The sequence below is a fragment of the Acipenser ruthenus genome, chromosome 13, assembly GCF_902713425.1.
Source record: "Acipenser ruthenus chromosome 13, fAciRut3.2 maternal haplotype, whole genome shotgun sequence".
NCBI classification, from domain to species: Eukaryota; Metazoa; Chordata; class Actinopteri; order Acipenseriformes; family Acipenseridae; genus Acipenser; species Acipenser ruthenus.
Window position 1 is genome coordinate 21,312,998 of NC_081201.1, and position 22,289 is coordinate 21,335,286.

Genomic DNA, 22,289 nt, shown 5'->3' on the forward strand with positions numbered 1-22,289 from the left:
ATTTAGCAAAATACAAAAATGTGAACAAACACATTCTTAAAAGTCATAGCGAGGGGGCTACTGAGTGGCGCATCCAGTACCGGCACTCCGTGTGGAGTGCAGTATGTGCCCTATAGTCTGGACGTCGCGAGTTCGAGTCCAGGCTATTCCTTGGCCGACCAAGGACGGGAGCTTCCAGGGGGCGGTGCTCAATTGGCTGAGCACCGCCCGGGGGGAGGTAGGGTTAGGTCGGCCAGGGTGTCCTCAGCTCACCGTGCACCAGCGACCCCTATAGTCTGGCCAGACGCCTGCGGGCTTGCCTGTAAGCTGCCCGAGAGCTGCGTTGTCCTCCGACGCTGTAGCTCTTGGGTGGCTGCATGGTGAGTCCGCAGTGTGAAAAAACGCGGTCAGCTGACGGCACACGCTTCGGAGGACAGCGTGTGTTTGTCTTCGCCCTCCCGAGTCAGCGTAGGGGTGGTAGCAGGTGAGCTGGGCCTAAAAATAATTGGCGATTCCAAATGGGAGGAAATAATAAAAAATAACTGGCAACGACTAAATTAAAAAAAAAGTCATAGTGTAAGAGCAGCTCTGCAGCATACAATGCCAAATCAAACATGGCAATGGGCGTGAGCTTGCATGTTAAAGGACTATGCACACCGGACGCGAATGACGAGAGAGAACGAATAAAAAATAATTAAAACTATTGCTTTAAATGTAGTAATGCACACCGCAAGCCTTTTATTTGTATTCATATTACACGTTGTTTGTCACAGTGGACTAATCAGAAATAAGGTCAAAGACTGTCACTGTCTCGCTGACACAGAGATTACCACAGAAATTTTAAAAAATGAGAATTTAATTGTTAAAGTCATTCTTTATGATGCCAGTGTCCATGGTTATAAAGACAATAAAAAGAAGGATGCCACATGGCAGGAAATAGCAGAACAATTGGAATCTGACAGTATGTCTATCTCTCTTTATTTAGCAGAACAATTGGAAGTTGACAGTATGTCTATCTCTCTTTATTTCACTTTCATTTTGGTCAGTGACGGGGAGCACCGCACACTGGTTTCGTATTTCTGTGAAATGATGCTTCTTGTTTTAATAATGTTGACCAATAATAATAATCACATTAGCTTCTTAACAAGCCAGTGGTATTCCCCGAAATGTATGCTAAAAAAGGGGGGCAGCATTTAAAAAGTTTGCGCACCACTTGCTTAGTATATAAAATATACAGTAGAAATACAGTACTCAGTGTCTTTTTCAACAATGTAGTCATCGTTTAGTCAACCAATTTATTTTCTGGCAGTCAAGTTTTTCTTAGTCCTGTGAAAGTGTTTTAATCTTTAACAGAGATGAGTGTGGAACCAATTTGTCTCCTAACCCCCAGGAACTTTTTCAGGCTTTCCAAGTTAATTCCCTAAATTCCTGTTCCCTAAAATCTTCTCCCCACACAAACAATAGCAATGCTTTGTAAAACCTTTCTAAAATCTTCCGCCAAGCATAACTTACAATTTAAATAACAAAAGACCACTTAACAGAGTTTAAATTGTTCCCAGCACTATCAGCTACTTCAGTGGGTTTATGTTGTAACTGCTGCCTATCATTAACTACAGGGGTTATGTGCATAAAGAAAGTCCTGCAAGTGTTCAGTATTTATTTTAGAAGTGTTTATACCTATATATAAAAAAAACCTCAGCATCTTCTTCTATACATCATTGTCACATTAAGAATGACTTACATCTTTAAGCTATTTACAGTAAAATGTATGCACATGGAAAAAAATGAATCAACTTATCAATTTGTTTGGCTTTATTGATGAGAGAATTCTGGCTAACCAAGGTTTTTCTTGCGCTGAAGAGCTTTAGGTTCTTTGCATCCATCCATCCATCTATCTATCTTTGTAGTCAAAAGTTTACATGCCCCAATGGAAATTTTAATTTCTAGAAATTTCTCAAAAACAATGAAGTTTAGGAAAAATCTTTTGTAGCAAAAGTTGGATGAGGAAAAAAGTTACAAGAAATAGATGTCTACAATTTCAGCATTTTTTTTTTTTTTTTTGCGAAACTCCAAAAATGCTCATTCAGAAGTGTGCATACCCTTTGATTCTATGATAGTATTGTCTACAAGGTGCTAGAAATGCATGATAATGCAGAACCTAATTCTAGAAAAAGTCTAGAAAATGCTGGATTGTAGGTGAACATTCTTAGAGAATATAAAAGGGTTAGGCATAGGATGACTGCTGTCATTTCCAATAAGCCAATATGGGAAAAAGTAAAGAGATATCTGGAGACCTTTAGGTAGAAAGTGATTTATTGTCATAAACCTGGAGAAGGATACAAGAAGATTTCCAAGCATTTGAGTATCCCAATTTCAACTATTGTTTCTACTATCAAGAAGTACAAGACTCATGGTACTGTTACAATGCTCCCTCGGTCTGGAAGAAAGAAGGTTCTTTCACCAAGAACAAGTAGAAGAATTGTGAGGAAGGTTGATAACAATCAGACATTGACTGCCAAATATATTCAAAGTGAACTGGCTGCAAGTGGGACTGGGGTTTCCATTTCAACCATAGGTCGAGTATTGCATGGTGAAGGTATCAATGGTCGCAGGCCAAGGAAAAAGCCACTCTTAGGAAAACGTCACAAGGACAATCGCTTAAAGTTTGCAAAATGGCATTTGAATGATGGATATAAGTTCTGGTCAAATGTTTTGTGGAGTGATGAAACACTGGTCATGCTGATAGTCACGTTACGTTTGGAGAAAGTCTGGTGAGGCATACAAAGAAAAGAACACCATACCAACTGTCAAGCATGGAGGTGGTAATATCCTTCTATGGGGCTGTTTTTCCTCTAATGGCACAGGAAATTTAGTTCCGATACATGGTAAAATGGATTCCATAGCATATCAAAATATATTGGCCAATCATCTGAAACCCTCCACTACAAAACATTCCAACACGACAACGATCCAAGCACACATCAAAATCTACTTCAGAATGGTTAAGAAGAATAAAATCAAGGTTCAGGAATGGCCTAGTCAAAGTCCCGATCTAAATCCGATTGAGAATCTTTGGTATGAGTTAAAGAAGGCTGTGCACAATAGAAGTCCTCGGACTTTGAATGAACTGGAACAATTTTGCATTTAAGAATGGAAAAAAAAATCACTAAAGAATCATGCCAAAAGCTAATTGACAAATATCATAATTAGCTAAACTAGCTATTAATTACATTTTCCTTGTCATGGTATGAATACTTTTGAATTAGCATTTTTGGAGTTTTGCTAAAAAAAATTGCAGAAATAAATCATCAACAATTTTTCCTCATCCACAAAAGCAAAAAACATCTTAGGAAAAATCTTTTGCTACAAAAGATTTTTCCTAACATTTTTTGTTTTAGAGAAATTTCTAGAAATCATAAATTTCCATTGGGGTATGTAAACTTTTGACTACAACTGTATTACCATCTGTGTGACAAGTTTTCTACTTCTAGACTGATATGTGACCATTCCTCAAAGATGACTGCCTGTTCAAGTATTTTACCTCAATTTTTCTCCCCAATTTAGAATGCCAATTATACACTTTCTCTGCAGCAACTCTCCACAACAGCTCAGAACTGAAGGTCAGTGGGTGTTCTTTTATCCTACCTCCAAGCCAATCACCCCTTTACACCCAGGAGCTGAAGCCTTTACCAGGTAAGCCACTCAGGGATCCCCAAAGGTTACTGCCTTTAGTTTCATAGCGCCAACAGAGTCATCGCCTTGTTCCTGACATCAGTGATTTCTTGGATGCGGAAGCATCTATTATGAGCCTTTAGAGATTACCACTAGGGGTGTGCAACTGTGTCTACAGTAAACTGAACATCTCTACATAAAACCACAATAAGAGAGGAGACAGGAATTATAGCTGCACAATCTTGGTGAGGAGTCTTTTCAGAAGCAGTGCCAACATTTGAAAATGGGGCATTCTTGCTAAAATTGTTAGTAAGCATGATAAATAATAATCTAAACTAAAACAGCAATACAGAATGATGGAGAATGCACACAATAGGACATTAAAATGGTAAGCAATTACATACAATGCAAATATAGATGATGTAAAATATGCCTTTTATGCTGGCATGTGTCTCTTGATAAGCAAATAACATGGTTAGGCTGGCTGTTTTGAGCTTGTATAAACAAGCTCAAAATAAACTTAATTGCTTGAAGCCCACTGCTTTTTGGGGGGACAAAAACAAAACAAAACAAAAAAAAACAACTTTGCATAATTTGTCAAACATTATAATAACAAAAGGTCTTTTACAAAGGATTATAGTATTCTCCCCCCCCCCTCCAACTACTCCAAAGGACTTTACACAAGCCCTGCTGATGCTGTATTCTCAAATGCAGAGAATATCTCGGACAAAGTGCTTAATACTTATCTGTTCAGATTTTATTACACAAAAAATGAAAGCACTGAAATGTAAATCGTGAATAGGTTTGGTAATTAGTAGATCCATGTTTACCACTGAAAAGCTAGTTTAAAAAGCAGCTTGTTAGATTTCTAAGGTTTCTGCCTCTAAGTGACTATAAAAGTAAGTAAAAAGAAGTACAATCTTCAAAAGGAAAAGACAAGTCGCGGTTTGGATTATTCAGAATTATATTCAGTATTTTATAAAATGATGAATGCACACATAGAAAAACAAAGTCTTGTTTTAATTAAATAATAGTTCTGAAAATACCCAAATACTATTTCTCATGTGGGTCCTTGCCTCTTATTGGAAATATAAACAAAAAAGGACATTGATGTCTCTTCCTCTCCACTGCTCCAAGGCATTCATTAAAATACAGTCTTTGCTCTAATCTTTTATTTCAAAGGAATTTTTCAGTTATGTCAATTAAAAAACTAAAAAAACTGTCATTGTTAATGCTAAGCAGTGTGCATTCATGTTATGTATTGAAATGCACTATTGTTTGTAAGCAAAATACAGTCGTTGATGGTTATGAAGAGATGCATATTTTGAGGTACCCTTGTTAAGCTCCACTTTTGCACTATCCCTTGGTTAATTAAGGATGATTAAAAAATTAAACCAAAAATAAAAGAAAACGGTATGTGGCACTCCACTTCTAAGAACCTCATAAATATTTAATATTCGCTTTCCAGAATTGTGTTCCTATTGTTAGAATTAAAAAGGTCATGTATTAATTCTCTCTCAAAAGTTTTGGGGGGCTTTAGGCAACCTTTAGAAAGCCTCAACTTGGTTAACTTGTCTGGAAATTAAAATGACAATGCGTCTTTTATCCCAAGCTTTAGCAACTTCCCTCCTTCTCTGCCACTCCAATAGGTTTGGATGGATTCTCGCTGGGTGATGTCATAAACCCAACTAGTCTTCTTTGTAGAAACAGGGAGTACCAGCGCTTTCCTCCATCCCCATATCTCTATTGGAAAGCACAGATTTAATTAGAGCTAAATCCCTTTAAAAATTCATGAATTTTCCCTTCCCTTGTTAAAAGTGACTTAAGCAGTGGTGTAAGGCTTTAAGGCTGTCCCAGTAAATAGGAACAAAAAAGGAAACAACTGTTTATGTAAATAAAGGCTGGCTGTTTACTGACAGAAGAATAAAGGACTCTGGACACCCCATCAGCTTAGCAAGCCATGCCAAAGGGGACCTCTCACCATCAACTTCAGACTTATTAAACTGATTAGCAGCTCCAACTAATTAATCAGAGCCAAGCCCTTTCTTCTCATGCAAAGAGGGAACTGTGTTTGTGTCCCAGAGTTTTTTCTTCATTCCCTTTTTTCTCTCGCTTTGATTGAAGTTAAGAAACGGGTATTTTATGCTTCATCTGAGTCGGCAGGAAAGGAGGACAAGTGGTAATTACCTTAAACAAACAAGCCTATGATTGCCTCCAAAGCTACCTCTTTAATAAGCAGATCAAAAGAGGGATGAGGAGTAAGCATGATGACTGTAACTGTACAATATTTATTTTTAATAGGAACAAAATGTTTCCCCCCCCCCCCCCCCCTCATAAAATAATAGTTTAAACTACTTTTTCAATCTGAGTTGCAAAACTCAAATATCATACAAAGCCTACCACCATTTTTTTATTCTGTTTTCATGAATGACAAATAAAATACACCTGGACTGTAAACAGCTCAGTGCTCAAAGCAGTTCTCTCAACATACTACCTTTATACAAGTAAAAGCATAGTACAATGCGATAAAGCATAATGAAAGCATGGTAAAGCATTGTAAAGCCCAGAGAGATATGATAAAGCATATTACAAAAACAATGGTACATTCATAGTATAACTATGGGAAAAGCATGGGAAAACTGCAAAATTAACTGCAGATTTACCATATTAAACTTTATCAGGGTAGACTTGTTGGGACATCCTGGCACTGTGACTTAAGCCTGATGTGAATAGCCTCCTGAGATAAAAACTAGTGTATCAACCCAATATGCCACCTAGCTCCCAGACTCTTAAGATTCTTGTGGTACTGTTTATCCTCCACTCCCCACCCAGCAAACAAACAAAATCACTGGGAGATCAGTAAAGCTTGTTTATCTTGTCTCTTCTGATAGGCTGATACAGATATCTGAACCAAATTTACACAAACAAACAGTGCTGATCCCTTTTAAATGTTCAGTTTAGCTCAGTTTAGGAAGCTAGCTTTATTTTCCTATTCCTATTATTTTCTGGGTTTAAAGTTGTAAAGCGTGTTGGCTAATTCAAATCTCTCTTAGTAGCTTATTGTTGTTTTATTTGTCACAAAGTGTTTGCACATCCCTGGCATCCAAAACATATTTATGGCATTAGAACTAATTCTCTGTTTATACCACTTAATGACTTGGTGGAATTTGCATTGTGTCACGGCCGCACTGCAGTATTTACACGTTTGTATTTCCACCTACTGCTCCTCCACTCAGGTTCTGATTACTGACCGCTTTCTTGTGTAATCACATCTTTGCTGACTTAGGACATTGTTTTTTCCTCTGGATAGGTAATGGTGGGATTTTTCCCTCTTAATTTCACAAATGTATCTTGTGCCCTTATTGCCCCTGATTAAGCGTGGTTAAATAATAAAATAAGGGATTTCACCAGAGATTTGTTTTCGAGGAGTGACAAATCAATCCCTTTGGATCTGAGTTGAGCCCAGCATAGGATTCTCCTTGTCCTGTTTATAAGGCATATAGACTTTAGATAAGTAAACTAAACCACTTTGCACATTCTTCCAATAGATGCACCAGTATTGCTGTAGTAATATCTGGTACTGTTCTTGTCCAATTATAAAGCCTCCATATCTATATCCATTTCATTAGACCTATGGCCTTGCACCATTGACACCAAATGCATCTCACACTGGATCAATACGCTGTGCATTAACAAACACGACAGCCACGATGGGCTGATTGTATCAACACATAAACCACTCCGCAAAACACTATTATCAACTATCAACAACAATATTATCTCTACAGATTGCATGAATGGTAGTTCACATTTTAATCAAGATTTTAGGTGGGATAATCCATACAATATTATATTTGTAGCAATAATAATAATGTCATGCAAGGATTATTTTATAAAAAATATTATCTGACCAACCGTCAGGAGAATTTCACCCAAAATTTCTATACTGGTACATAACCCTTACAAAACTACAGTACACATGAACACAAGAACATGAGAAAAGAGAGGAGGCCATTCGGCCCATCAATGCTTCTCCATTTCAAAGGAACTGACTGAATCCATAACTTTGTTTTGTCAGGTCTTAAAGAATCCTACTACCAGTATTTTGTATACAATTTGACACTTCATCAGATGTCACAATATTAGCAGCCACCATCGGCTTGTAACACAGTAATCCCCGATTTCCCAAAACTTGTACCTGTCATGGGTGCCAGCGTATATAATGCAATACATATTACCATACTTCCCAGAAGATGCATTTCTGAATTGAGCTATTTTTAGAATTGGCCACTAGGGGTGTGCAACTGTAATTTATAACCCATCTGCAACCAGGGCCGGATTAACTCACAGGCAAACTAGGCATGTGCCTAGGGCCCGAACTCAAGGGGGGGGGGGGGGGGGGGGGGCTCCGCCGTTTATTTACACATATTGGAGACCGGCGATTATTTGAGACAGTCAATTATTAAGTTTTATGGTATACAGATTTGACTGGAAAAACTTCACTCACTGACATTCGAACTGAGGCATGTATCTCAAAATCAAATTCTATAGAGTACTACCCCTGTGTGGCTGTTTGTTCAGGGGTAGGGGACCTGCAAGTGTATGCTTGCCTAGGGCCCAATGATGGGTTAATCCGGCCCTGTCTGCAACGGTTAGTAACTGGAAAATCTCTGTACAAAATCACAGTTCTCAGGAACAGAGCCAGTGGTTGAAAGGTGATTTTTTTTGCTGGAATAGTTAGTAATCCTGGTAAATATTGATCTAAGCAGAAACAAAAACTGGTAGAGAACACACACAATGGGATTTAAAACAGGTAATACAATGCAGATGATATAAGCTATCCCTTTAACGTATTGTGCGTATCACTGTAATGCCATTTTCAAAATGGTTCACGATACATATTAGAAAACAATGTAATATCAATGTAATATCTGAAGAGTATTCCAGCAAGTTCCATAATTCTGTACCTGGATAGAGTGGGGTGGATCCAGGTCTTCTCTGTTCTCATCTGCCCAAAGCAAACTAGCAATAAGCTCCTCAGTGACGGATAAGCAGTTGTCCTGAAATAAACGAAAGCCCTCATGCACCAGCAGTTAACATGAGTAAGATTTACCATGAGAGGATTGCCTTGAAATCTCAGCTTATTGTGTATCAATTGCTATAATCCATAAATAGGGGAAAAAACAGTAGTTTTATGTGTTCATTTTCATCTATGTTAGTACTGGTATGGGCAATGCCTATGACAATGATGGCTCTAATTTTGCATTTACAGTGGTGGTGTCAGTATTTATGGCCACTGCTGTGTTTAGCATACTGCTGCATTTCATTTGGTTTAACTACACTATGTGTATGCTAGTGTTTTTTACTTTACAAATATCATGTATGGGGAACATGAAGAGCAAATTTAGTGATCCCTTTTTAGATTTTGATAGCATGTCCAAATGTGTTAAAGTCTTCATTTGCAAATGTATCTTAAAAACATTTTGGTGGGTGAGTAATATATGTCTTTGAGGACAAAATGTTTACAAATGTCTGTTAAACTTAATGTTGCATATAAAATATAACAGTATATAAAATATAACAGTATTAAAAAATAAATATATAAATACATAAATAAATAAATAATGTAGGCCATTCAGCAAATTCAGAACAATAGGTTATTTTGTGTACATAATATAATTCAGTCACGTACAATAGCATTCACCACTTTTAATAACACCCAGCCCAAAATGAACTCAGTCATGCAATCCTGAAGTAGATCTTAGGCTCCTATCCACCTACATCTTTAGCCCATGGATTGTGTTAATTCAAATGTACCCTTCAATTAACCTTACCCCTCTCAATGGTATAAAACACATACACACTATTCCTCACAGACAAGTGTTTGCCTTTAAAATCTAATGAGAGAAACATCTGTTTGCATTATTCTCTATCAATAATATTAATGCAGATGAGGGTCCTTTTCAAATTGCCAAGCGATCAGCATTCATTCTGGAGTCCTATTTCTCTTTTCATTCTCACCACATCTCCACCCATCAATTTCATCTCATTTGAATTAATTGCAGCAGGCAGTCTTGGTGAAATACGGTGCTGAATGCCAATGCTAGCAAAAAAACAGTGTGCAAGCATATGGCTTGTTAGAGGGCTAAAAGCAAATTAAAGGTTGTAGTATCTCCCTTGGAGAGCTAAAACTGACCCCATATAATCTGCAGAAAAAAAGGGGATGAATATTAATTACATCAGTGTATTTATTCTAACAGTCTTTGCAACTCAGTGATACTAATACTACTATGAATACTACTAATATTACTATGGATACTACTACTACTATTATTACTACTACTACTACTACTACTACTACTACTACTACTACTACTACTACTACTACTACTACTACTACTAATAATAATAATAATAATAATAATAATAATAATAATAATAATAATAATAATAATAATAAATAATGAACTTGGAGCTTCTATCATTCACATTCTACCTTTACATATATTTACCATTGTGATAATCCTTGGCAGTCTCCTTTTCAACTTCAATTGCTTCTTGAAGCAAGCCCATATTGTTGAGAAATCATTAATCTGAAAAAGAGACATACATGCAATAAATAGAAAATACATGAACTGTACTACATTCCAGAGGGGTTAGCTAAGAATATAATAGTGTCAGAACATCAAACAGCTGCAGATTTTTTAATCCTTCAATATAATAATAATAATAATAATAATAATAATAATAATAATAATAATAATAATAATATATATGAGCTCAAAGAGCCAGCTGTCCTTTATATTTTTAGGTATTTTTTTTAGACCATTGTAATGTGTATAATAAAAAAAAAAATAATAACTTGACTAGCTTATTTATGAATATATGTCTGAACATTTTTGTTAGGTTATATTTATTAAAAAAAACTATTAACTTGAATGATTTCTAAAATAGCATACATTTGAACGTAAACTAACAGTTCTAATTAATGACTAAGTTAGATTAAATACAAGTACATTTTATCGAACCGACTTAATATTAAATATATACCATTTTAATTGCACAGCGCAATTGCCTAATTCATTCCGTGGAGAAATTTGGATATTAACAAGCACTAAATCCTGGTGATTAACGTCACTCCTCCTATAATGCTATGCAAGGACATTTCTTAAATCGCAGGAATAAATTAACATTTTCCAAGTACTTTCACCTGCTGAAAAGCACCCTTCCACTAATGCAGGGTGAAGCAGAGGACTAATAATTAGTGCAAATTGCTTTTGTAAAATACAGCGTTGGGGACACATTTCGACATGCTGGTGCTTAATGCCATTGTCCGACAATATGACATTTCATTAATGTGTATTGTGCAATTTTTCTTTTACCTATAATATAAATGAGGGCCATTGTAATGTGTTTCGCTGAGCATGATTTTTAAGACTCCTGTCTGCCGTGGGTCAAGGATTACGAGTGGGATAGTGATTCTCTTCCACTGACTGGGGTGTGCAGGGGTTTCACACAGTGTTTTCATAACCCTAATGCCTCCCTTTTGACAAGCAGGGCTCACACTTTCTCTCTGATTAGATAAAGAATTAGGGGCTGGATTAACGCATTAGTGAATGTGGAGCCAATGGTCTGGTCTGTTCTCCTGTCCAGGATAGTGGATTTCAAAACGCTGTTTAAATTACTTCATGCTTGTTGCCTTTTTTTGTATTATATTAAGATCTGGCTCTTGCAATCTTTTACAAAGGAGGCAAGGAATCATTTTTGATGTAGTACATATGCAAAATCAGCATTAATTACCAAAAAAAAAAGAAAAACTCCCCTCCTTAGAAACATTATTATTTGGATGGTGGGAAGTAATGGGTGTAATGAAAATTTATATGAATCAGCAGCAAATATGTGGTATGTTGTTGACATGTACAATTGTATAATATCAGGCACAGGCCATTTAAATTAAAAAATACTGAAGGCCCTATTTTGAAGATTTTTTTCTGAGAGGAAACAGCATAAGCAATAAAACAACATAGTTGCGGGTAGAAGAGAATCATTTATGGATTATTTCTTTTCTTACAGTTTTATATCATTCACCTATTCACTTGCTTTAAAATAGGACCCAGAATGTCACATACACACTTTAGAGCAAATATATATTAGATTTGTACTCAGGTGAAATACTAGTGGTCATAATTGAATATGCTAACTTTGCAATACTTGGGGTATTTTTAAACAGACATCAGAATTACAGTGCAGTAATCTTTTAATCACACTATTACTGAACTGTCAGAAACTGTTTTAATATATATATATATATAACATTCTTTACTGTATGAAACAGCGAGCTGGAAAACATATTTCTTCCAATAATCTAATTCAATTTCACCATTAAATATACAGAATGGTAACTTGTGGCTTCAATGAGACATGGTTATCAGTCAGATATGGACATCTGAAATCCCTTTGATGCATTCACTAAAATTCATTATTAAGCAGGCCGCCGCTGTCCCAGGATTTCATTTGTATTTCATTTGTTTTTTTTGTTTTTTTCCAAAGAGCTGTCTGTATCTTTGCAGGATATTCTTACTGTGCACTTTAAGAATTCTCGAAGAACTAAAACAGGTTGTGGAAAGAACAAGACAGGCAAATCTGAAATGAGCACATGTGTTGAGTGATAATGTTATAAAACTATCAGGAAACAACTTGGCTTTATGTGGAAACTGGTCATTTTGTACTAGTTTTGTATTATTTGCATACTTTTTTTTGGTTTCCTTAGATGCAAACTTTGCACAGGTACAAACAGTACAGAAGTTGGGCCCTAAACATAATAATATGAGGTTTCTTTAAAACAAAGTAAGAATGGTCAATGGAGGCCACACTTTGAAGCATTAGTGATCTCCACTCCTCCACCTGCTTATTTATTCATGTCTCAGGTCAATAATCAGTGGTTATCGGGTCTTTCATTTTTAATACCATGTGAAGAGTGAACTGCGCAGTCTTTCTAGTATTGCTCAGAGGCATCCTGAGATCTGCTCACATCAAATAACAGCACCCATATTTGCTTTTCTGTTTTGAGGATAAACACTGGTTTTATTTATTTGGTGGGGGTATAGGGTGCTTATCTTTTAAAACCTAAAATAGGAAGCCTTAGATATGCAGGATGGATGAAGGTTAAACATGAAAAAACACAAAAATAACAAATACAGATGTTTTTTTAATGGAACCTGTTATGCTAGCTGTAATATTTTCAGTTGGTTCACCCATTGAAGCAGATGAGCAGGTAATTAGTCTGGCTAGTGTTTGCGACATGTTGTTTTTCAAAAGAGCTTGTCACTGAAATATGGAAAATAATACCTACGCATTTCATACACCCACATGTGTGGGAAGAAAAAGGTTTTAGGTACGTGAGCATGAGTGGTCTGACACATACAACTGCTCACAAGGCCCATCTATATGCTAAAACCACTGTTCATCACTGAAAATCTTTCTGTCAGATCTGTTTTACAAGGACATGTGAATATGCATGTACAGTCTGACTTGAGTGTTGTTCATGATTCATTGTGACAAAATGTGCACAAATCAGTTTGCATGGCAATATTCACTTTTTCTTGTGCCCCATACTTGTGTATGACTAGAGCATATTAAAATGTCACTCTTCACTTCATTCCAATGATACAGCTTGCAGGGCAAAACAGGAATGTCCAGATAACCATTCATTTAACTAATCTGCCTTACAACAACTTTTTTTTTAACTCGGCAATATTAATGACATTGTATTGTATTGTCATGTATACAAATTATACAGTTTATAAAATACAGTAGATTGTATTTTTTCTTGTGTATATCAAAATCATCTGCCAATCAGTAGTAAAGAACAATTTTAATACAGCAATAAATTATTGTTTTGATTGCTATTCTCAGTAATTACATCATGCCGATTAATATGTACCTATGTTACAAACCGCTAGACATACGAAAAGAAACTTACAAGCAATGACAAGCATTAGGACAAGATTTTTTTTTTTTTTTTGTCATTGAGTTGAAGTTTCTTATAGTATTTTTAATTTCTTGCGTGTTTAATAGGTATGGATGTTATAAACCTCAGGAACTAAGAAAACATAGCAAGTGAAAAAAACTGCTCTCAAGGGAAATTACCTTTAGACAAGAATATAAGTTGCCTTTGGAGGTAACCTCGGCATAAAGTTAACCTGTACAAAGGGGTTATTATATGTAATTGTTGCAAACATAACTTTTTCTGTCTTGTGGGGCCACCTGTCACCATTTAGCAGTCATAAGCAAATAATTGGAATGCTACTCATTGAGTAAATTCCCCAGATAGGAATGGCCTTCTTTTAAAACTGAATGTGATAAATATGACACAAATACAAGGCTAATCAGCACAAGACAACCAGACTTTAAAAATAAAAAAGCACATTCAATAATTAATTGATTAATTAAGTGATTAGTGTGATGAGTCATTTTCTTCTTCTTCTTTAGTTAGTTTTGTACAAGAAACAGAATCGTAAGTAGCTTTTCTTATTTAAAAAATGCTTGGGCATTACAGGGCTAAATGTGGTAAGATATCAGTTGGGTGCATCATACACTTTGCCAACCAAGGTTTCTATGTTCTTATCTCCTATTAGCACTCACAATATTATTCTTCTTTTGGAGATACTTAGGTTCTTTACTTGTATTTTATACTTTCATCTGGAATATCAAAGACAACGCTATAGATTAAACTTTATTGCTGTTTCCTGGTACCTAACCACTTCCTGTGTTGTAGTTCAAGCTCACTGCAGTCAGAACATGTGACCTACAGCAAAAGTACTAGGATGCATAGCTTTATATTTTAAATATTGTTATATACTTAACTAACAAGTGAAGAATAAAAAAATTCTCAGCATAATAAGTGTGGGGACAGTTATAATGTTAATAATGCTAAAGCATTTGTAAGCAATTCCTAAAGCAGATGTATTTACGTCTTATTCAATAAAATAGAAAGGCTCTTCTGTTGCTCTCTAATCACAAACAATACTAATATAAAATCTCCCATTAACATGCATTTTAACTCAAGAAATTAGAAAACCTCTTAGATGCTATCATTTCCTTTTAGAGGCTGCTGACTGCAGAAGAGAATAGGGGAAAAGAATCAGACACCAAGTGATCCAATCCCTCTGTATCGTGGTCTGAAGTGATCCTCTATTGGGGAACAGCTGGGATAACAGCCCCCCCCCCCCCCCCCCCCACTTAAAAAAAGGATCCACCCTAATGCAACTCACATTCTCTAAATGCAGATCTATCAACAACTCCCTGTGTCAAAATAGGCATTTGGCAGGTGAGTTTTGTGGTATAAAAACCAGGTGTTCACCTATAATTATTTGCTTATTGGTGAACCTGATTTTTAAAGCATCCGCTGTTACCATTTAACAATGATTTACTCACCAGGGCCTTTTCCTCCTCCCCCCACCAGCTGCTTGTTGCCTGTGGTGGCTGTGTTTTACAATCTCCCAAGACTGCCAACGGTTGCTGTTCTTTGTCATTGTTTGATTTGTTAGTTAGCCCTTCCAAGACTGCACTTGTAGTTTGCAGTGTCTGTTGGTTGATGGGAGAAGGCTCGGATGACGTTACAGATGAACCAGCAGAAGCTGGAGTGGGGGTCTCATTGTTTTTCCTCTGTCTTGGAAACAAGAAGACAAACAGATGATCAGTTGATATTAGTGTGCCTCTAAGAAATGTGTCAGTGCTGGCCATAGAGTAACGCTTGATTATATACCTGTATGAAAAAGTTGTAAACAGTAGCAGATATTAAAACCACCATCCTAAATCATTTTTGTTGATGTTATTTCATTATACGGTATTGTCTTTAGTGATAATGAATGGGTCAAGATTCCTGTGTGACTGTTTACTGTATACTTACATTAACTATACATAGTTAAGCCTTCTGTGCACCAGAAACCAGTTTATTGACATTACCTGCTGTAGTGTTATATTCAGGCACACACACACTTCCTCCTCCTTCTAAACCACATGAAGCAGCAGCAGGGTGTAGGAAAGTCATACATATATATGAAAATGGATACAGAAAAAAGGGAAACACCTACATTGCTAACACTTTGAACAGGGGAAAGTCATGTAACAACCATCTTAAATATGTAAAACAAATATATTTTTTAATACCTTTAACACAACAGGATTGAAAAAAACAACATCAATAAAGAAACAAAGCCCTTTTGTAAAGGGCTTGATATGGAACCAGTATATATCATATAAACAAACATACATACTCTATAGTCATCCCAATGAGTTGCATAATTAAATAATATTCCAGTACTGATTGACTAATATCTTCAACAAGACATGTTTTTATTCTTTAAAATATATCTGCCTACCATTACTGTAAGCAAGACTGGTGGAACATTTCTGTTAACATGGATGTGCCATGCCTTATTCTCTACAGAGACTCCTACACAAAGTGCTCTGAAAATGCTGCTAATGCACAGCTGATGAGCTGACAAGTCCAGGCATGCTCTCCATTACCTGACAGGCCTAGGATGAGACAAGCGAAACATTCAGTAATTTAATTAACTCTTTCTTTCCCAGAAGGTGCACTGGATGCCTGGAGGCCATCGATCAAACCCAATGAAATTGTTTCTTGCCCTGGTGCACACCTTAGCAAACATCAGACAAGACTCAGCTGTGCACCCCTGAGTACGACAACCTTACACTTGACCGGCTGTCAGAGCCAATAGTATAATTTCCTTTTGTGCACCTATGTCCCACAAGGAAACAGACGGCAGTGTGACTCATTTAGTTAGACATAAATATAGAAATGCATCAGATGGCATTTCTAAATGACTCCAAAGGGGACTCAATGGGGAAATCATATCCTTCTTTCTTTAATGGTATCACGCAATATGGCTGTTCTTGGGTAAATAGAAAACGTACATGATGACCATGAAAGATTTTTGTTAGTTTTCTCACATTTCTAAAATGTGTCATTGATGGCAAGCAATCCCAATACCAGTCCTTAGGGTGCACTAACCCTCCAGGTTTCTCTTTCAACCAGGTCCTAAGTATTCATTTTAAACTGAGCTCGCTTTCCAATGCACATAAAACACCATTCACAGCTGTTGAAACTTTAGTCTCATTTTTTTAGGACCAGGTTGCAACCGAAAACTGCACTGCTGTGGTCCCAGAGGAGGACCTTCGGAACTTGATTTATGGACTCTTTCAGCTATTCAGGGAGGGTTTCAATCTAAATTGCTAACAATGTTTTTAGAACAGTTAAGAAACATCAGCATGGAATGTGTGTTTGACTGTCAGAGGACACACCTTTGTGTGAGGCAAAATGCCAAACCTGCATTAAAGTGTGCTTAGATTCTGATTGAATGCACATGTCCATCTGTCCTTAAAAGCTTGATTGACAATTTTGAAATGTGAAATAACTGAGGTCATAACGTAGGCAGTGTGGAGTAGTAGGGCAGCAGTGTGGAGTAGTGGTTAGGGCTCTGGACTCTTGACCGGAGGGTTGTGGGTTCAATCCCCAGTGGGGGACACTGCTGTTGTACCCTTGAGCAAGGTACTTTACCTAGATTGCTCCAGTAAAAACCCAACTGTAAAAATGGGTAATTGTATGTAAAATAATGTGATATCTGTATAGTGTGAAATAATGTATAATGTGATATCTTGTAACAATTGTAAGTCGCCCTGGATAAGGGCGTCTGCTAAGAAATAAATAATAATAATAATAATAATATATGACAATTCTATGATGCTATTCAATAAAATAATAATCGCCACAGCAAAATGTGAAACTCATGTGCTAGCATTCTGTAAGCAGTTAAACTCATGCAGAATACTGCATCTATATACTTTGCTGGTGGTATCTGAGCTCTGCTAAGCAGGTGAGTGTTGAAGTCTAGCCAATATCATCATGCATGCTATACAGAAGGCTGGATTAAAAACCAACGGCAAATCTATTTAATGAAAGCTGTGGGCAGTCACCTACAGTGAAGAAATAGGAAGCATTGATTATTTTATTTATATTAAACAACAACAACAACAACAACAACATCATAATTAAAACAGGCTATTGCTGGGCTTGAACCCAAATTCTCTTTTTCGGATTCATAGCGAATTTTGACTTTTCCAAAATACTTGCATTCAGTTGAAATATCCAAACAAACACAGGTAATTTGGGAAAGATCCAAATTCGCTGTGGATTTCATATTTGGCCCTGGTTCAGGTTAATTTCCATTTTGTTAACAAAATCATAATCCTCAAAATTTCTGCTTACAACATTTGAAGCCTTTTCTGCCTACAATGTGCCATTTGTAGCTGATACAAGCATGGGCCAGCCCTTAACCAGGCAGAACTCTTCAGGAGTGGCGAGATGTTTAGTTTGTCTTTGCATGTATGACTGCATGCTACTGGAAACTCAAAAAATTGGCCACCTTCAACTCCTTTCAGCATGCTGATAAGCCTCAATTGTAGTTCAGCAGCCAACCCTTAACCCTAACCTGCAATAAATGCCCCCGAAGCACTGTGCTCAGTGATGAGAATTGGCAGCTAGGTGCAGAGTTTTTTCCAAAGGAAAATCTCATTTGTAAACAAATTGACATCATAACAAGCCATAAACAGCTGTCCTGCTTTCTGGCAGTTTTACTGATGCTTGAGTGACTAAAAATCACAATGTTTTTCCAAAGCTACTTCATTAATTTGTGGTCTGGTATTCATTAGGGCAACAGGCCCCAGGGGGCTACTTACAGCTTAGCTTCCATTGTGATGATGTGAGACCAGGGTCTGGTGATTTTAATGTGGGTGCAGTTGGGAGGAAGCTCAAGCACACAATTAATGGCCACCTTATGAGGGCAGATGAATGTCTAAAAACAAAAAGGAGAATAGTTCAAGCTCAGCGTTTTGTTGCATGCATGTATGTTTATTTATTTTTTCATTTTATTTTTTATTATAAGTGACAACCGTTTGTCATATACCATCAGTGTCTGAATTTCTATAACTAGACTGAGTGAACAAATACACTCCCTCTTGGGAAATCAAGACAACAAGCAGATACTTGTCTGAGCCTGAAGAGAGTTATCTGAATGGTTAAGAAGCACTGCCACAAAAGCAGCCGTGATAGAACTATACACTACATGAAGCACAAACAGGTCTGCAGAGTTAAGAGAAATAATGAAGTAATTAGTTGAACTATTACAATCACCTGTGACACTGATTGCTGCAGGCTGGCATTGCCTGTGAGTTTTAACGCTGACACTAAAGATGTCCTAATGTTGCTAAGTCCTTTATTAAAAACAAAGTTAATGAAGAGTAGTGACTAAACGCAGTGTACTTACACACATACGCTTTGTATTAGTAATGGAAGTCTTTTAGAGCGTGCATTGCGTAATGTATTATTTAAGACCGCCTTGTATAAACAAAACTTTTATAAATTAGGCTCTCTTTTTCCAATCCATTAAGGTTAATGCAGTTTTAATTAGCACTTGATTTGCAGCCTATTAGATGCCATTTATTAAGCCTTTTAAAGACCTGGAAACTACAACATCGCAAGACAAACGACTGAATCAGAATTAACATCTGCCGGTTTTCTAGATTGGTAAACCCTTCATTTTTATCAAGTAGAACTCAGGGTTTATTTTTCCAAGTGCTTTGAGTCACATTAAATTGTTTAATTGCTGAAGGTTTTCGTTTCAAAGATTGCATAAATGGTCTTTTTTTATTTAGAATTTCTTTTTGTGTGTGTGTCATGTCACGAAACAGAAATATCAATCTTAAATAAATTGTTAGTTCCTATTGATTAGGATTTAAACCTAGGATCTTAACACCTAAATGCAATTTGCACATTTTTTTTTCTTAAATTATTATTAAACTGTTATCCTATAAAGCAAGTAACACAAAACTTTAGACGAGCATGCACATGAAAACCTGCTTCTTCAGAGTTTTCTGTGTTAAGAGTCTGAAAATGGAGGAAGGCGGTGTCAAAAGCACACGTACAGTTATTCATTTTAACAAAACTAAGTTAGCAAGAAACAATAAATGAAAATTCTCCATGAAACTTTTTTTTTGCTAGTTCTACAGCATTACAATTGTTTAATTTGACTTTTATATATCCACTCCGGGAAAAAAGTTTCCTTGTTTTTGCTTTATTTATTTATTTATTTATTTTTAAACAAACACAGACAATTCCAAGGGGCTCCCGAGTGGCACACCTGGTAAAGGCGCTCCGCGTGGAGTGCAGGATGTGCCCTATCGCCTGGAGGTCGTTGGTTCGAGTCCAGGCTATTCCACTGCTGACCATGGATGGGAGTTCCTAGGGGGCGGTGTACAGTTGGCGGGGGGGGGGGGGGGGGGAGCTTAGGTCAGCCAGGGTGTCCTCAGCTCGCTGCGCACCAGCGACCCCTGTAGACTGGCCGGGTGCCTGCGGGCTTGCCTGTAGACCTCCGTGGACATTTTAGTTTTAAAAGGCTAACGGTGTGAGCTCTATCTATAATCTGTGCTGACACAGTGGTGCATTTTACATAAGGAACGGTGCAAATTGTTATTATAAATACAATAGAAAAAAGTATTAAATAATAAATGGATGTGGACTAAAGTTTAACACTATATCTTGGGTAGAAAATGTGGAACCAGACTACCTACCTGGGTATGAACAGGTAATTCTTATGTCTGATAATATGTATATATGCAATTTAGCAGACTACCCTGCATTTTTAATAAAAAAATAATGCATATCGATATGTTGTGTTATTGCTATTATTCCAAATATCGCTTACCTTTTCTCCACAGCTGTTACAAAAAGCAGCCCCTTTAGCTTCCTCATACATCTTCCCCCCACTGCAGGAGTTGTAGATCATAGCTGCATACTTGTTCAGAGCTCTTTCATCAGGGAAGAATGCATTGTAGAAAAAATCCTGCACGGAGTCATCCTGGGCATTCTCGAAATCATCCTGGGTGGAAAAACCTGCAGCCGAAGACAAATTTAAACATTACAAACGAGCAAGGGTAGTGCAGAGGGTCATTCACATAATGCCTTTCACCTCTGGAGGCCTGGGTTCGAACCTGGCTGCTTAGGTCACAGTTGAAATTAGTCTGGTGGTCTCGGCCTTTGCCAAACCACCTTCCAACTCATCTAAATTGCCAGTCTCTGCTTGAGAGAGGTCCAGAATGGCTTACAGGGGGTGTTCAGGTCAGATTGAGGTGAGCTTGCTTGCTTGCTTGAGGACTATGAGGGGAAGTATGGCTGTAGGCAGTGCTGTTGTCCCTTACAAACATACACACACACACACACACACACACACACACACACCTTTTCGATTATAAATATATAATTACAGAAATACATGGAAATTAAAAGATTTCTGGAGAATTGCATGCTGCCTTATACAATATCTATCTTTAGCTATTTTAAGCAAACTGGTGATTAGTAGTTTCATGCTTACATTAATTTAAACAATATACGTTTATTAATATTTGTGTACTTATAGGTATTTATTATTCCTATTTATTTCCATTTCTATATAATCCAATTTGTGCAAGTATTATATATGTGGGGACTGAAAGATCATGTGAAATGTTTCAGTTTTATTTGTTTCAATTCTCGCCTGTTTTAATAGAATACTGAAATTTACAGCATGTGAAATATGGGGACATGCTGTAAATTAGGGATTATGCTAAGCTAGTAACAGTGTGTTATCTGTGTTGCAACATAACCCTATGCGTCCCACGGTATGTGAAAATGACAATACAATATGTGCAGTCGTTAACCAAATCATAAAATTATCAGGAACAGATAATGTACATATACTGCAAGTATATTATCATATATATATATATACTTTAATCAGTAATACACAATAAACAGGTAAGCAATTTAGTGGAAAACACTATTTTTAATTTAAGAAAATGCATAATTATATTTTGAATTTTTCTAACAGGTATAAAAATATCAATTGCCATTATATTGTTACAGACCGACACTAGGTACATGCTTCCCAAGTACATGTATGCTTTGCTTAATAACTCTTAACAGTCCACACTGTATACATCTTAGCACTGTTCAACGATTTTCAAAATCCTTTCCGTTTTAATTTTCATATTTATCATTTTCTTTATCTGAAACAATGTCAGCCAGATGGTGCTTTCAATTTTAATTTTCTTATTATTTCCGATTCTTTCATATTTTCCTTATATTTGGGCACAAGCTGCCAACCAGATGAAGTTTATTCAGCACATCAATACCATGCCAGTAAAAACGCTAATCCGTGCCTTTGATATCCTGCGAGACTGAAATTCACATTCAAACACTTGATTCACTTGTATATGACCTTAGAAACTGTAAAGCAATCTGGAATAATGGCATTTCATTATAATAGTGCACAGCAACTCAAATACCCACCACTACCACCAGATGGTGTGTGCTATCCACTTCACCCAGTTACACCATATGCAGGCCCTGACCCTCACCCCTGCTAAACCCACGAGCACCAACTGCTTCTTTCTAACCCTTTCTCATGAAAAAACTCTATATCACTAAGCGTTCTTCATTAACATGAGGCTTGTACTGCAGTTGTCTTTGTTCATTGTACTATACTTCTGTATGCCTTTTAGTACAGGATTTATAAACAGTG

The 22,289-nt window shown here is 36.8% G+C and overlaps 1 protein-coding gene across 3 annotated transcripts in view; it reads right to left on the bottom strand.

Annotated features, from left to right (window-relative positions):
- The window catches only part of LOC117418540 (uncharacterized), a 133,276-nt gene that overhangs the window by 25,638 nt on the left and 85,349 nt on the right, over nt 1–22,289 (bottom strand). For all 3 annotated transcript variants that reach the window (XM_059035714.1, XM_034031699.3, XM_059035715.1), the window contains 5 exons: nt 20,436–20,623; nt 18,412–18,527; nt 15,088–15,322; nt 10,164–10,244; nt 8,619–8,711 (listed from right to left, as the gene is read on the bottom strand). In XM_059035714.1, coding sequence (XP_058891697.1) covers nt 8,619–8,711; nt 10,164–10,244; nt 15,088–15,322; nt 18,412–18,527; nt 20,436–20,623 — 713 coding nt within the window. The remainder of the gene's footprint in view (nt 1–8,618; nt 8,712–10,163; nt 10,245–15,087; nt 15,323–18,411; nt 18,528–20,435; nt 20,624–22,289) is intronic.